Consider the following 18,769-nt stretch of genomic DNA (forward strand, 5'->3'; position numbering starts at 1 on the left):
AGAAAATAAAACAACAACAACACTAAAATGTAACAAATATAGTGTCTCTCATGATATGACTTGAAGTCTACTGCTGTAAGGGAGGTAACTCGAAGAAAAGTCATTGTAACATTACTCGGTCTATCTAGAATTGTGGGGCCATATCACTCGCTTTCAGTCCAAATAAAACACCACCTCGGACAGACTTGAAATATGGGTGTTGTCGTTTAAAATGAACCCCATCCGAGTCATACAGTCGGGTTAAATCTGCCATGCGGTCATGTCGCCAAAATTTACAAAAAACACTCCCGTCAAGGGCGGAAGAAAGCCTGCTGTTTAACTCTTTTACTCTCTGGTTATACACATGAATGTCTACATCACCTCTATGAGAACGAGTTCTCAGACGCGTGAAAAGTTCAAACACTACCACATATTGCACAAATGGGGCAGCGAACAACTGTTCTATCAAAGAAGTAAAGTTTTTAAAAACAACGTCGGGGGTAAGTTCTGGACGGCTCAGGTCACTCCCAGCTATTTGGAGACAGATCACGTCGGGTCGATAGAAATGAATGTCGCCCATATATCGTCGTAATGTGTCAATGGTACCGCCTGAGTAGCCAACCATCTGTATACTGTGCGAATCCTGGCAAAAACCAAGATTGGTGGTGGAAGTTTGTTCGTCACAATATTGTCCCATACGTCGTATGAGGCTATGCCCCCAAACCCAACACAGTTTTATTCGCCATCGACAAATCGAAAAACTACAGATTTAACGTTACTTACATACAAGGGACAATAAAAGCAAAAGGTCTACTTTCCCTGTCTGTTTGCTTCTTCCACAGCCGTCATTGGGGGAACGGTTCCTTTAGAGTGCGTACCGCCGCCTTGTTTTTTGTTGATCCTGTTGCTGGCTCACAGTTTTGATGCCTGGGAAGCTTCACCGATCGAAATTTCTTTGCGGAGATAACAAAATGTTCGATCAAAATCACCAACCAGTCGTTCGTAAGCAAACTGATGCATAAACGACAAACCAACAAGCACAAGATGTTGAAAATTCAAATAAATTGCTGCGACTGTATAAATAAAGATGGCGATCTTCTGAAAAAAATATCTTCTAAATGTTTAGCTGCCAAGTTAAACTGACCCATGAGCTTTGACCTCTGATCTACGAACCCGGATGTGACAATCGCCTTTTATGGGTTAGGGGGCGTGGCGATGAGCTAGCCCGCTAATGTGAACAAAAACACTGAATTAAAACAAAATGGGCAGTACATGCAAAAACACGTTTGTCTTTTTACAAACTCTCATATTTATTAAAAGGTCCAACTTATGGTAGAGTATTAAGAAATTATGAGTTATCATTTAAAAGACTACATTAATCTTGGACCGCGATATAAAGTAAATTATAAGTAATATAATATCTACCAAACGTTAAAGGGAACCATACCAAAACATCGTATACCATTCAAACGCTAAATATAACAGTGTCGCATCAGATATTTTGTCACCGCTACTAGCCGCCATGTCCCTCGGTAATGGTTCCATCTAGCAGTATGCTGTTGAGTAGGCAATACGCATGTAACACGACACTTCCAAAAACCCGCCTCTGATCAACTACGTGTGTACCAAACGTAAATATATATTTAATAATCAAAATACATATAATAATCAAAATACATATAATAATCAAAATACATATAATAATCAAAATACATATAATAATCAAAATACATATAATAATCAAAATACATATAATAATCAAAATACATATAATAATCAAAATACATATAATAATCAAAATACATATAATAATCAAAATACATATAATAATCAAAATACATATAATAATCAAAATACATATAATAATCAAAATACATATAATAATCAAAATACATATAATAATCAAAATACATATAATAATCAAAATACATATAATAATCAAAATACATATAATAATCAAAATACATATAATAATCAAAATGCATATAATAATCAAAATACATATAATAATCAAAGTACATATGATAATATCATAATCAAAATACATATAATAATATCATAATCAAAATACATATAATAATCAAAGTACATATGATAAACAGAATAAAGATTACAGTTACACTGATAGATACAATAAGTGAATAAAAATGTTCAATAAAGTCAGATGATTATCAATGTAAATAAAAACATTACTTACCGTCAGAACCGTAGTCGCATGTTCAACCTCCAGAGTAAACTAGAACTGTCGCCATAAAGGCAGTCTAATACCCCCACCCATCAAAGAAAGTTGAGACCATTTCCCAAAAACGTTTTGAAATAAAGGGGCATAACTTAATAAAAAGTGAAGAAACTCCAATTCAATGTATTATTGACATTCCCTTGATGTTAGGGTTATGTGAAGCAAGCGTTATTGGTATATATGGCGCAATTTAAGAGAAGTGCAAACAATTTTTTTTTAACAAAGTGACAACACTCTATATGCATTATTGACATTTTTTCAATGTAAGAGTAATATGTACCAATTGAAGAGTAGTAATACAATGATTTTAAACTAGGTTTATACATTTAACTCCATAAATAGCAATGCCAATTCATTTCTTTTTATTTTATTCATGTCTCCTCAATTGGAACTATTATGTGGATCGGGTATCTTTCGAATCAGTGCAGTGGATGGAAAGGAGTAGTGCAAGCAATGTTTTTCAATAATGGGACACAACTACATAATTGTGGAAGGTACATGTAATTTCAATTTCATGAAAAATAGACTTAATTATCATGATAGCGAGAAAATAATCACGAACAAAATCATGATAGAAAGATAATTATAATGATGGCTGGTTGATTTTATTTTAATGAAAAACATATCGACATAAATAAACTCGTTCCAGTGTCAACGTATATGAACCTTTACACAGTTATTAGGTTAGATATATATATATATACATATTACTAATTATGCATGTAGATTACAATACATATTATTATATTCCCAATTTACTTTATTTTGTGCTGTAAATTTCAAATACTCACGTTTTACAGACACTTCAGTATTGCAAGCAGTCGGGTACGCCGGTACGCAGGTTGTATATATCTATAAAGATATAGACATGTTATGTCGGACGTCAATTTTAATACAAAAATAAATCATTTAACTTAACCATCCACAGCTATACACATTTCTGGACATATATGTGGACACTAGTAACTCATTTTCTAACTGACGATGCTATCTTCTGAAATGCTAAGAATAAAGTTGCATCTACAATTTAAGAAAAGTTTTGATCCGTATAATTATGAAATAAAAAGTCCGTATGAAATTTAAGTGTAACAAAATACGTTATAATATATATTTACACTAATGTCACATTTATGGTGGATTATATTCCAATATTTATAAATCTTCAGTGTCTATAATATACAAATAGACTACCAACATTTGTACATTCTTATATGTTAATTCTTCAAAACACTAATATTCACTTTCAATATATACTGTATATATTTATTTTGACACATATAGCGTGTAATGGAATTCTGTTGAATATCATAAATATTGTACTAGTATTGCAGATTACCGATATTTAATGCTATTGTATAATTATATTCTATTATACCAGCAAAATATATAAACGACATTCAAATGGAAAACCTTTTTTTTTTTAATTTATTACATTCTGAAATGCAACAACGAAATATTATGGCCACGATTTTGCAAACAGTAAAGTTACCAAGAATATGGTATTGTTAAAAATGTAGTGCATGTATAAACAACAATCACACACTCTTCTGTCGCTTTATCAGCAAAACAGAAAATCTGTTGTTTTAGATGCAGTTAATAGAAAGAAAAAATCGATTGGATTTGTCAAAACAAAATCGATACAGGATCTTATATCATCAAATTTTGTATATATAATACTTGGTAGTGTTTTATAACCTGCCAAGGTATGTAAACATAGATACATTTACAGTGTCTTATAACCTGTCAAGGTATGTTAACATAGATACATTTACGGTGTCTTAAAACCTGTCAATGTATGTAAACATAGATACATTTACGATGTCTTATAACCTGTCAAGGTATGTAAACATAGATACATTTACAGTGTCTTATAACCTGTCAAGGTATGTTAACATAGATATATTTACAATGTTTTGTAACCTGCCAAGGTATGTTAACAAAGATATATTTACAGTGTCTTATAACCTGCCAAGGTATGTTTACATAGATACATTTACGGTGTCATATAACCTGTCAAGGTATGTAAACATAGATACATTTACGGTGTCTTATAACCTGTCAAGGTTTGTAAACATAGATACATTTACAGTGTCTTATAACCTGCAAAGGTATGTTTACATAGATACATTTACGGCGTCATATAACCTGTCAAGGTATGTAAACATAGATACATTTACAGCGTCTTATAACCTGTCAAGGTATGTAAACATAGATACATTTACAGCGTCTTATAACCTGTCAAGGTATCTTAACATAGATACATTTACGTTGTCTTATAACCTGTCAATGTATGTTAACATAGATACATTTACGGTGTCTTAAACCTGTCAAGGTATGTTAACATAGATACATTAACGGTGTCTTATAACCTGTCAAGGTATGTTAAAATAGATACATTTACGGTGTCTTATAACCTGTAAAGGTATGTAAACATAGATACATTTACGGTGTCTTATAACCTGTCAAAGTATGTTAAGATAGATACATTTACGGTGTCTTATAACCTGTCAAGGTATGTAAACATAGATACATTTACGGTGTCTTATAAACTGCCAAGGTATGTAAACATATTTATATATACGGTGTCTTATAACCTGTCAAGGTATGTTAACATAGATACATTTACGGTGTCTTATAACCTGTCAATGAATGTAAACATAGATACATTTACGGTGTCTTATAACCTGTCCAGGGATGTTAACATAGATACATTTACGGTGTCTTATAACCTGTCAAGGTATGTAAACATAGATACATTAACGGTGTATTATAACCTGTCAAAGTATGTTAACATAGATACGTTTACGGTGTCTTATAACCTGTCAATGAATGTAAACATAGATACATTTACGGTGTCTTATAACCTGTCAAGGTATGTAAACATAGATACATTTAGAGTGTCTTATAAACTGTCAAGGTATGTTAACATAGATACATTTACGGTGTCTTACAAACTGTCAATGTATGTTAACATAGATACATTTACGGTGTCTTATAACCTGTCAAAGTATGTTAACATAGATACATTTACGGTGTCTTATTAACTGTCAATGTATGTTAACATAGATATATTTACGGTGTCTTATAACCTGTCAAAGTATGTTAACATAGATACATTTACGGTGTATTATAACCTGTCAAGGTATGTTAACATAGATACATTTACGGTGTCTTATAACCTGCCAAGGTATGTAAACATAGATACATTTATGGTGTCCTTAACTCTTTCCGTACCTCACATCCGGATTCCGTACCGGATGTCCTTTCTAGACTCGCCCCCGATGAATTTCCGAGTGTTCATATCGAATTAAGTTGCCGCCATATTGTTTATATTTGAAACATCTTGCGGCAGATTCGAAAACAATAGGTCACAAAATATAAATTGTGCACCTATACAACTATTTCTTTCCAACTGATGGGTGCTGATAAATGATTGTATTACGGGATTGTCGTGTGCGATAACTAGCTAAACATAAGACAAGATACACCAAAGTCTGTTGTCGTGTGTTTACGACAACGGGGATAAGACGGCCTATTATTTTGTCGTCTGTACACGAAAACGGGGACAAGGATGACATATTGTTGTTGTATGTACACGACAACGGTACGGAAAGAGTTAATTGAATGTATATACATGTACAGATGTATAGTGAAATATATAACAAAAGCAGTAGCATCGTTTACGCCTGAACTAGACCAGAATTCAACTTCAGAGACAAACAACCCATAATGATATCCACAATTGAACAAACAATGAATTCTAGGTTATATCTTTATATTTTCATTTTACTGAACTTGGACTCAATGTATATTTTTAATTCCTAAACTTTCCAGTTTGCATATAAATACAAAGGTAAATAAATGAGGGATGTAGTCCCACTCAAAGATTGCTTCTAATGTACTTTGTTTCATAGGTTTCTGATTGAAATAGACATGGATGTACACGTACTATTACTTTAACACTATATCCCAAACAAAACAGCTATCTATCTTATAGGAATGACGTCCTACAATGAATGAGGACGTAACAAGCTCCGTCAACTTCATTGTTATTTGACTTGCACAAGTCCGATATTTTAGAAAATATGAAATTATTATTTAAATCGTTGTGAATGTAAATAAAAGGATTTAACCCTGTTATGTTGAGAGTTTATTGATTAGTACCCCTAATGGGTCCTGAGACAAATCAGATAAAACTGATTCGCGCTTCATAAAATCTGTCTCCCCATTATCCATTGAGATTTAATACCTTATGTATTCTTCTGATGTTATTAAAAGGGAATCCAAAGAGTCGTTTATTAGATTATTGAAACCCGGCCTTGATAGTTATTTAAGTATATTCAGTTTACATTTTTCAATATTTGCTGCAGAAATCTTTAATACATGTTACTGATTCATTGTAACAAGTTATCTCCCTTACCTAATTGTTGTTTGACGTTATGGCTTTATGTTAATGTCAACTACGACGTCATGCTATTGTTTGACATAATTCATTGTTGTGTAATTTAATCATGACATCTCTTCCAAAAACCCTCTTTAGATCTGAACGGCCTACAGACAATGTCACTATTGTTGTTATATTTTTGGTTTATCCTCACGAAGATCTCTTAGTATTTTATCATAAATAGTAAAATTTGAGTATATTTCGGTAGTTTTTTTATTGAGAGGAATAAATTCATTATGATCTGCTTAACAAATTACCAACATGTTAGAGAGGCTAGTAGATTATAGAATATTACCTCAATGGATACTAGTTAATATCTCATCTAACTAACCAACATGTTAGAGAGGCTTGTAGATTATAGAATATTACCTCAATGGGTACTAGTTGATATCTTATCTAACCAACCAAATTGTTAGAGAGGCTAGAAGATTATAGAATATTACCTCAATGGATACTAGTTGATATCTTATCTAACTAACCAACATGTTAGAAAGGCTTGTAGATTATAGAATATTACCTCAATGGATACTAGTTTATATCTTATCTGACTAATCAACATGTTAGAGAGGCTAGTAAATTATAGAATATTACCTCAATGGATACTAGTTGATATCTAATCCTTGCTTCTATAAGTCTGCTGCCGAATTTGTCCACCAAACTAAATAAACAATAGAAAACAAAAGAGCTACAGAAAGGCCGTTATAGCAGACTGGTTTATAAATCCCATTCATGGCAATATCTTATTGGTATCACGTGCATTTCTTCAAATTTTAGGGTAAAAGCACTCTTTTAAAGATAAAAATAGTAAGTACGTACTCTGTTATTTCTTTCGCAGTAAGGATCCTGCCAGTTTTTAGTTCCTTCACATAAAACGTGAGAACAGACCTGTAATACAGTTATAAATCGTATAAATATCCAACAAAGAGGTATAAAACCTACGTTAATGGTAATGGCACGTACATCATTATAGTATTGCGTATTTTGTTTATCAATGAAATTCATAATATCCTAAAATAGTTACCGGACAGACGGATAAACAACGAAAATGATATATCCTCGTATAGCGGTATAAACCAGTCCCACCCCTCAGGTCGGGAATTGGTATATGAATTAACCTGAGGTTACCATTGTATTTGTAAGAGGGAACCACCTGCTGAAATGTGATATGGGAATAGACATTGGTGTCCTCTTCTTTGGTACACAAAAACGACCAAAATAAATCACTGCACCGATTGCAAACTTTGAGATATTTAAAATTAGATTTCATGTCTTTTCCATGACAACCTTTTCGTTTCCTAATGCCTCCGTTGGCAAGACTGGGAAATATCAAAATCCTATAGATGTTACGCTACACGTAGTTGGCATTCCCTGCTAACGTTCGGCATTTCGGGCAATAGCAGCAACTCGTTAACCAGTTATCAGTATAATTTGACTGCATGGTATATCGTGATTGGTGCCTTAATGATGTTGTTTCTGTAAGGTAGTATTCTAAAATGAATCAGATTTGCATGGAGGTAAATAACCCAAAATACTTCCTCCAACACGCATATACATATAAAACAACAATTAAATACAGAAAGTATTTTATTGCATTTATGTTGGTGGTAACGGTTTATTTTGGGATTCTTTCTTTTGGCCCTAGAATATATTTTCCTAGTGAGCAAGGTGAACAGGACGCACATGCGTATGAATATATGATCACGTGATCTAGCTAAGCGTCCCTTGGAAAATTTCTTCACGGGCAGAAAGGTAGGGCACTATTTTAAACATTGATTTATTTGCACTTCCTGACCGTTTGTTTGCCTTCCGGGTCACAATATAACTGAGTCATGCGTGTCAATGTGTTGGTTATGGGGCATAGCTATGTGAGAAGGCTCAGTGATGCGGTTAACCATCGGAATTTGGGTTGGAAAATCTCCGTTTAGACGGAAGTGAAGTGTTGATAGATTTCAAAGGGAAAGGTGGAGGTAGAGTGCGCGATATGTTCTCGGAGGACTTTTCAAGTATTATAGTAAATGTGAAGCCTGACATCGTTATTCTCCAGATTGGAGGCAATGACATAGACGATGTGAACGTCGATCCTGCTGTTATTGCCAGGGATATTGTGTCAATTGCAGGATGGCTATCGTTTGGACACTCAGTCCGCCATGTTTGTGTTATGCAAAATCTCCCTAGGGAAAAGACCAGACACGTCTCGGTTGATCGATATAATGAATCGGCCCGTGAAGTAAATAGAACATTGAAAGGCTTGATCAGTGAGCTTCACTATGTGTCCTACCATAAACATAAAGGACTTAAAGCGAGCATATACAAAGTGTTTCTTAACGATGGGGTCCATCTGAACAATGATCACGGATTGCCAAAATATATCCGGAGCGTCCGAGGGGCAGTACTTACTTCTTTTAGAAAGATCAAAGAGATTACGCACACAGTAAGTCAGTAAAATGTTTATGTCTTGGTATCACAATTTACACATCAGAGTTGGGCATATCTGAACAGGCCAGAATTATTTGACGGGTAAGGGGTCGTCTCAAAATGCATTATGATAGAGATCCTTTGTTTACTTCGAAGCTTTTCCTACCACGCATGCGCACGTAATAGTTACGAAAGGTCAGGGACTGTTTCACAACGCAAAACGTTTGACCAAACTTGCGTGTCTTATTACGAAAAGCTCATGTTCAAATCCATGTTCTTGCTGGCTTTTCATGCATTCTTGCGCATTGGCGAAATTACTCATAATAACAACACACGGAACATCCTGCTACTCAGTAATGTACAGTTTTTCAAACTTGGGTCAGTCTACCCTTCCCGGCTCGAAATATGCTTCCATTCATTCAAGGGCCACTACAACAGCTCTCCAGTGACTTTGTCACTTTGCGCAAAACAGGATGTCCAATTTTGTCCCGTACAAACATTATTTCATTACTTAGAATTAAGGGGTTCCAATGAAGGTCCGTTATATGTACAGCCTAATACCAAAGCGGTTTCATATCAGTGTTTCTGTAATGTGCTGAAGCAAGCTTTGATGGTGTCAGGTTACAGTCCGAACCAGTACAGAAGTCACAGCTTCAGAATAGGGGCTGCTAGTACAGCAGCTGCTCAAGGGGTTTCAGAAGCAGATATTCAGGCAATGGGCAGATGGCATTCAAACGCTTTCAAAAGATATATACGCATCCCAACTTTTCAAGTGTAAAGTATTTACCAAAACTGCATTGAATGCATGGCATTCCTGGCAGCTTTCCCGGTAGAGTACTGAGTTTCTAATATATCATTGATAGTGACTTATTCATGTGTAGTCTGAACAAACATTATTACATAAGTGTAGCTCAAAATTTGGTGTTGGATGCAGGGCATTCTCACCATTACATTACTGTCTACATAAGATTATTGTCATAAGTATTTTTATGTATTTATGTTTTTGTTGATTTTATTGTACTTCACTATTTTATGTATGTTTATATTTCTGGATTTGCCTGTCTCCATCAATGTAACAATAATAGTAACGGTTATATTTTATAACTTGGTGTCTATGAGCTGGTGTACCTTTTTGTTTAATGCAACGCAGGAGGCGTGATCGTTTGAACAACTCCACCATAAAGGCTTCAGTTCCAATCGAACATTTCAGTCAGGAACTTGAGGTCAACCAAGGACAACACAGGAACATAACTTTGGACATAGTGTCACAGCAAGAACATTCGCTGGTCTGTGTTAATATTTCAGCATAATGAAATGTACATAGTTTGTGTTATGACTAAACATCGCGACTTCAAGTATCTCCAATCTCGTGGAGGCACTTTTGCAACCTGAAGTAATGTACTTCTGCTGCTTAATTACAATTATTTTTATTTTATTTCTTATTTTCATTTTTATTGTTGTGCACTGTACATAATGTATCTAGTCATTCATTGAATTACAGTCAGCAGCCTGGGTGGGGGCTGCATCATTGAGACATTTCATTGGTGTGGTAGACTATCCATGAAAGGGCTCAATGTGCAAGGTGGCGTTTTTTTTGTCCCCTCACCTACTATAGTCATTAGGAGAATGGCATTGCATTTGATTATGAAATGCAGTCTATGGTACACCTTCTCAGGAGGGTGTTCAATACATGTATTGTAACATGTATTTTATGTTATGTCGTACATGTATTTTTATGTTATGTAGTTTTAATAAAAACGGCCATTTTCAATCATTATGTCTTTCTGATTTTTATTGACTATCGTACTATTACATAGCTTGCTGCTTGACTGATAGGTGCGAACCATTCAACATAAAACAACAATTAAATACAGAAAGTATTTTATTGCATTTATGTTGGTGGTAACGGTTTATTTTGGGATTCTTTCCAAGAATTCCCAAGAATTCCCTAGAATAAATTATCCTAGTGAGCAAGGTGAACAGGACGCACATGCGTATGAATATATGATCACGTGATCTAGCTAAACGTCACTTGAAAACTTCTTCACGGGCAGAAAGGTAGGGCGCTATTTTAAACATTGATTTCTTCCCGCCACCGTCCCCTTACACCTCTAATTTTATATGATGTCATAATACTCATGGTATGTTTAACAGTTATTCAAGGTTTGGGCGTTTTTTTGTCCCCTCACCTACTATAGTCATTAGGAGAATGGCATTGCATTTGATTATGAAATGCAGTCTATGGTACACCTTCTCAGGAGGGTGTTCAATACATGCATTGTAACATGTATTTTATGTTATGTCGTACATGTTTTTTTATGTTATGTCGTTTTAATAAAAACGGCCATTTTCAATCATTATGTCTTTCTGGTTTTTATTGACTATCGTACTATCGTACTATGACATAGCTTGCTGCTTGACTGATAGGTGCGAACCATTCAACATAAATGCATACAATACACACACGGAGGCACGTCTTTGTATGACCTAAACTGTAAACAGGCCTCTAGGCATAACCGACATGGAGACATCACTAAGACGTGTAATGATTTCACTCGGAAATTTTATTGTTGGTCATTTGTTTGTTCGATATGAACATCAACGTTTTGTTACCCGATAGTGCTATTAAAAGGTCTGAAGAAATTAACTTACTGATACCATCAATACACTGTACGGACATGTACTTACTGAGTAACATCAATATCCTGTACAGACATGTAATTACTGAGTAACATCAATATACTGTACAGACATGTACTTACCGAGTAACATCAATATACTGTACAGACATGTTCTAACTGAGTAACACCAATATACTACTGTACAGACATGTACTTACCGAGTGACATCAATATACTGTACAGACATGTACTAACTGAGTAACATCAATATACTGTAGAGACATGTACTTACTGAGTAACATCAATATACTGTACAGATACGTATTTACCGAGTAACATCACTATACTGTACAGACATGTACTTACTGAGTAACATCAATGTACTGTACAGACATGTACTAACCGTGTAACATCAATATACTGCACAGACATGTACGTACATGTACTGAGTAACGTCAATATACTGTACAGACATGTAATTACTTATAACATCAATATACTGTACAGACATGGATTTACTTAGTAACATCAATATATTGTACGGACATGTACTTACAGAGTAACATCAATATACTGTACAGACATGTACTTACTGAGTAACGTCAATACACTGTACAGACCTATACTTACCGAGTAACATCAATATACTGTACAGACAGGTACTCACTGAGTAACATCAATAAACTTTACAGACCTGTACTTACAGAGAAACATCAATATACTGTACAGACAAGTACTTACTGAGTAACATCAATATACTGTACAGACCTGTTCTTACTGATAACATCAATATACTGTACAGACCTGTACTTACAGAGTAACATCAATATACTGTACAGACCTGTACTTACAGAGTTACATCAATATACTGTACAGATATGTCCTTGCTGATAACATCAATATACTGTACAGACATGTCCTTACTGATAACATCAATACACTCTACAGACATGTATTTACTGAGTTACATCAATATACTGTACAGACATGTACTTACCGAGTAACATCAAGATACTGTACAGACCTGTTCTTACTGATACCACCAATATACTGTACAGACATGTCATTACTGATACCATCAACATATTGTACAGACATGTCCTAACTGATAACATCAATATACTGTACAGACATGTATTTACTGAGTTACATCAATATACTGTACAGGCCTGTACTTACCGAGTAACATCAATATACTGTACATATATGTACCTACTGAGTAACATCAATATACTGTATAGACATGTACTTACCGAGTAACATCAATATATTGTACAGACATGAACTAACTGAGTAACACCAATATACTGTACAGACATGTACTTACCGAGTGACATCAATATACTGTACAGACATGTACTAACTGAGTAACATCAATATACTGTACAGATACGTATTTACCGAGTAACATCACTATACTGTACAGACATGTACTTACTGAGTAACATCAATGTATTGTACAGACATGTACTAACCGTGTTACATCAATATACTGTACAGACATGTACTAACTGAGTAACATCACTATACTGTACAGACATGGATTTACTTAGAAACATCAATATACTGTACAGACCTGTACTTACCGAGTAACATCAATATACTGTACAGACATGGATTTACTTAGAAACATCAATATACTGTACAGACATGTACTTAATGAGTAACATCAATATACTGTACAGACCTGTACATACCGAGTAACATCAATATACTGTACAGACATGTACTTACTGATAACATCAATATACTGTACAGACATGTACTTAATGAGTAACATCAATATACTGTCATCAATATACTGTACAGACATGTACTTACCGAGTAACATCAATATAATGTACAAACATGTATTTACTGAGTAACATCAATATACTGTACAGACATGAATTACTTAGTAACATCAACATACTGTATAGACCTGTACATACCGAGCAACATCAATATAATGTACAGACATGTACTTACTGATAACATCAATATACTGTACAGACATATACATTCCGAGTAACATTAATATACTGTACAGACATGTACTTTCCGAATAACATCAATATACTGTACAGATATGTACTTACTGATAACATCAATACACTGTACAGACATGTACTTTCCGTGTAACATCAATATACTGTACAGACATGTACTTACTGATAGCATCAATATACTGTACAGACATGTACTTACCGAATAACATCAATATACTGAACAGACATGTACTTACTGATAACATCAATATACTGTAAAGACATGTACTTACAGAGTAACATCAATATACTGTACAGACATGTACTTACTGATAACATCAATATACTGTAAATATATGTACTTACTGATAACATCAATATACTGTACAGACATGTACTTACTGATAACATCAATATACTGTAAATATATGTACTTACTGATAACATCAATATACTGTACAGACATGTACTTTCCGAATAACATCAATATACTGTACAGACATGTACTTACTGATAACATCAATATACTGTACAGAAATGTACTTTCCGAGTAATATCAATATAATGTACAGACATGTACTTACTGAGTAACACCAATATACTGTACAGTCATGTACTTACCGAGTAACATCAATACACTGTACAGACATGTACTTACCGAGTAACATCAATATACTGTCAGACATGTACTTACTGAGTAACACCAATATACTGTACAGACATGTGCTTTCCGAATAACATCAATATAATGTACAGACATGAACTTACTGATAACACCAATATACTGTACAGTCATGTACTTACCGAGTAACATCAATATAATGTACAGACATGTACTTACTGATAACACCAATATACTGTACAGACATGTACTTACCGAGTAACATCAATATACTGTACAGACATGTACTTACCGAGTAACATCAATATACTGTACAGAAATGTACTTTCCGAGTAACATCAATATACTGTACAGAAATGTACTTTCCGAGTAACATCAATATAATGTACAGACATGTACTTACTGATAACACCAATATACTGTACAGACATGTACTTACCGAGTAACATCAATATACTGTACAGACATGTACTTACCGAGTAACATCAATATACTGTACAGACATGTACTTACCGAGTAACATCAATATACTGTACAGACATGTACTTACCGAGTAACATCAATATACTGTACAGACATGTACTTACCGAGTAACATCAATATACTGTACAGACATGTACTTACCGAGTAACATCAATATACTGTACAGACATGTACTTACCGAGTAACATCAATATACTGTACAGACATGTACTTACTGATAACATCAATATACTGTACAAACATGTACTTACTGATAACATCAATATACTCTACAGACATGTACTTACTGAGTAACATCAATACACTGTACAGACATGTACTTACTGAGTAACATCAATACACTGTACAGACATGTACTTACTGAGTAACATCAATATACTGTACAGACATGTACTTACTGAGTAACATCAATATACTGTACAGACATGTACTTACTGAGTAACATCAATATACTGTACAGACATGTACTTACTGATAACATCAATATATTGTACAGACATGTACTTACCGAGTAACATCAATATATTGTACAGACATGTATTTACTGAGTAACATCAATATACTGTACAGACATGTACTTACTGATAACATCAATATACTGTAAAGACATGTACTGATAACATCAATATACTGTACTGACATGTACCTACTGGGTAACATCAATATACTGTACAGACATGTACTTACTGAGTAACATCAATATACTGTACAGGCATGTACTTACTGATAACATCAATATACTGTAAAGACATGTACTGATAACATCAATATACTGTACTGACATGTACCTACTGGGTAACATCAATATACTGTACAGACATTTACTTACTGATAACATCAATATACTGTATACACATGTACTTACTGGGTAACATCAATATACTGTACAGACATTTACTTACTGATAACATCAATATACTGTATACACATGTACTTACTGGTAACATCAATACACTGTACAGACATGTACTTACTGATTAACATCAATATACTGTAAAGACATGTACTTACTGAGTAACATCAATATACTGTACAGGCATGTACTTACTGATAACATCAATATACTGTACAGACATGTACTTACTGAGTAACACCAATATACTGTACAGACCTGTACTTACTGAATAACATCAATATACTGTATAGACATGTACTTACTGGGTAACATCAGTATACTGTACAGACATGTACTTACTGAGTAACACCAATATACTGTACAGACATGTACTTACTGAGTAACACCAATATACTGTACAGACATGAACTTACCGATAAACATCAATACAATGTTTAGACATGTACTTACTGGGTAACATCAATATACTGTATACACATGTACTTACCGAGAAACATCAATACAATGTACAGACATGTACTTACAGAGTAACATCAATTAACTGAACAGGCATGTACTTACTGAGTAACATCCATACTGCCGTCGTCTTTCATGTATGCACTGACCTCGTCCGGCACGAAAGTGTACCCGGTCAGATTGGTCAATTCCCTGGAAAAGACAGAAAATATTTGGTGGGTTCCAGTTTCTGGGTAACTTTAAAGTTACAATAAAATTACATTTACTTATAATACCAGTTGTCCACGTAATTTTGATATATAGTTGCATGTGTTTATTTACAGTTTTGTAAAAACCGCGCATAACGAAATTAACCTTTTAACAAAAAGTGTCGACCTAAAACGTGTAAAGCAACTCAGTATACGGGCTGCAGACACCCACATAACTTGCATGGCCATACAGCTTTGATCCTGGAAGATATATCCATATAATCACACCAAGATTAGTTTGGTAGTGTTGTTGAAATTCATTGAAAACGTCCATTTTAAGAGAGAAAAATATGTTGTTTTGCCAATAATTTCTTTAAGAGAAGAACAGTGTGAATTTTATGCTACAAGACACCAATACAAATATAATTCAGGGCTTACTTTTTCCAAATGACCTTATATTCATGGTCTGATATGTTGTAACTTTCATTTGTAAATAACAAAAAGATATATGATTCTTTCGTTTATTTTTAGATTAAAATGTTTTAATAATGAATTAAAACTCACCCTGTGACTTTGTCTTTTATGTCTTCAACCCACTGTTCGCTGCTAACAAATACCATTCTTGACATTTGGCTATCAACTATGATATCAATCTGCAAAAGAATGCAATTGTTAATTGGATTACGGAAAGAACAATTGAAAACACTGTCGCTATTAATTAACGAAACAATTGACGATCGAAGCCACATCACATGCGTACGTTGTACACTTAACACCGAATGCTTTCTCATTATTTAAAGGCATGAGGCGACCATTTGCTGTATCGTAATCGATGTAAACTGTTTGTTTTCCAAATATCCAGACTGCAAAGGGCCTGTTGTTTAAGTTTGATTTGATTCCACAATAAATTCATAAAACTTATTTTTCACCATTTTATCCAAGCAAAGTTCGTTATAACGCTATAGATCACCTTTATCCCACACAGACTTAGGTTTTGGTCATGTTTAATCAAATAAATTTCATCCAAAGACAAACCCTATGGAAATAGGCCATTATTAGTGTGTAACTATGATAATTGTATATGAAATACCGTGAGTACATGTCCCTAACGCTCAATTTCCAAATTTAATGCAAATATTAACACTCATATGTGATACCATAAAGTGCTGTGTCTAGCTGCACTATACACATTGATATTCATAATTTGTTTTGCTATTACTGTTGTATATCTACAAACACATTATTAACCCTAGCTTGTGTTTAGCTCTACTGTTCCCTATCGCCATACAAACCAATATCACTAGCTTGTGTTTAGCTTCACTTTTTCCTATCTCCGTAAAAATCAATATCACTAGCTTGTGTTTAGCTCTACAGTTCCATATCTCCATACAAACCAATAGCCCTAGCTTGTGTTTAGCTGTACTGTTCCATATCTCCATACAAACCAATAACCCTAGCTTGTATTTAGCTCTACAGTTCCATATCTCCATACAAACCAATATCACTTGCTTGTGTTTAGCTCTACAGTTCCATATCTCCATACAAACCAATATCCCTAGCTTGTGTTTAGCTGTACTGTTCCCTATCTCTGTATAACCAATATCCGTAGCTTGTGTTTAGCTCTACAGTTCCATATATCCGTACAAACCAATAACCCTAGCTTGTGTTTATCTTCACTTTTCCCTATCTCCGTACAAACCAATAACCCTAGCTTGTGTTTAGCTGTACTGTTCCCTATCTCCGTACAAACCAATAACCCTAGCTTGTGTTTATCTTCACTTTTCATTATCTCCGTACAAACCAATAACCCTAGCTTGTGTTGAGCTGTACTGTTTGTTCCCTATCTCCGTAGAAACCAATAACCATAGCTTGTGTTTAGCTGTACTGTTCCCTATCTCCGTACAAACCAATAACCCTAGCGTGTGTGTTTAGATGTGCTGTTGTCTATCTCTGTATAACCAATATCCCTAGCTTGTGTTTAGCTGTACTGTTCCATATCTCCATACAAACCAATAATACTAGTTTGTATTTAGCTCTACAGTTCCATATCTCCATACAAACCAATATCCCTAGCTTGTGTTTAGCTGTACTGTTCCTTATCTCTGTATAACCAATATCCCTAGCTTGTGTTTAGCTCTACAGTTTCATATCTCCGTACAAACCAATAACCCTAGCTTGTGTTTAGCTGTACTGTTCCCTATCTCCATACAATCCAATATCGCTAGCTTGTGTTTAGCTCTACAGTTTCATATCTCCGTACAACCCAATACCCCTAGCTTGTGTTTAGCTCTACAGTTCCATATCTCCATACAAACAAATATCCCTAGCTTGTGTTTAGCTGTACGGTTCCCTATCTCCGTACAAACCAATATCACTAGCTTGTGTTTAGCTCTACAGTTCCCTATCTCCATACAAATTAATATCACTAGCTTTTGTTTAGCCCTACAGTTCCCTCTCTCCATACAAACCAATATCCCTAGCTTGTGTTTAGCTCTACAG

At 34.3% G+C, this 18,769-nt stretch overlaps 1 protein-coding gene across 1 annotated transcript; it reads right to left on the minus strand.

Annotated features, from left to right (window-relative positions):
* Window positions 1-2,612: 2,612 nt before the first annotated feature.
* Window positions 2,613-16,922, minus strand: LOC110448795. The gene is made up of 5 exons (XM_021495239.1): window positions 16,835-16,922; window positions 16,188-16,274; window positions 7,479-7,547; window positions 7,254-7,320; window positions 2,613-3,070 (listed from the first exon to the last, which is right to left on the minus strand). The coding sequence occupies exons 1-5, from the start codon at window positions 16,897-16,899 to the stop codon at window positions 2,933-2,935; spliced, it is 426 nt and encodes a 141-aa protein (XP_021350914.1). The 5' UTR covers window positions 16,900-16,922; the 3' UTR covers window positions 2,613-2,932.
* Window positions 16,923-18,769: the final 1,847 nt, after the last annotated feature.

Source organism: Mizuhopecten yessoensis, unplaced genomic scaffold (genome assembly GCF_002113885.1).
Source record: "Mizuhopecten yessoensis strain PY_sf001 unplaced genomic scaffold, ASM211388v2 scaffold4303, whole genome shotgun sequence".
NCBI classification, from domain to species: domain Eukaryota; kingdom Metazoa; phylum Mollusca; class Bivalvia; order Pectinida; family Pectinidae; genus Mizuhopecten; species Mizuhopecten yessoensis.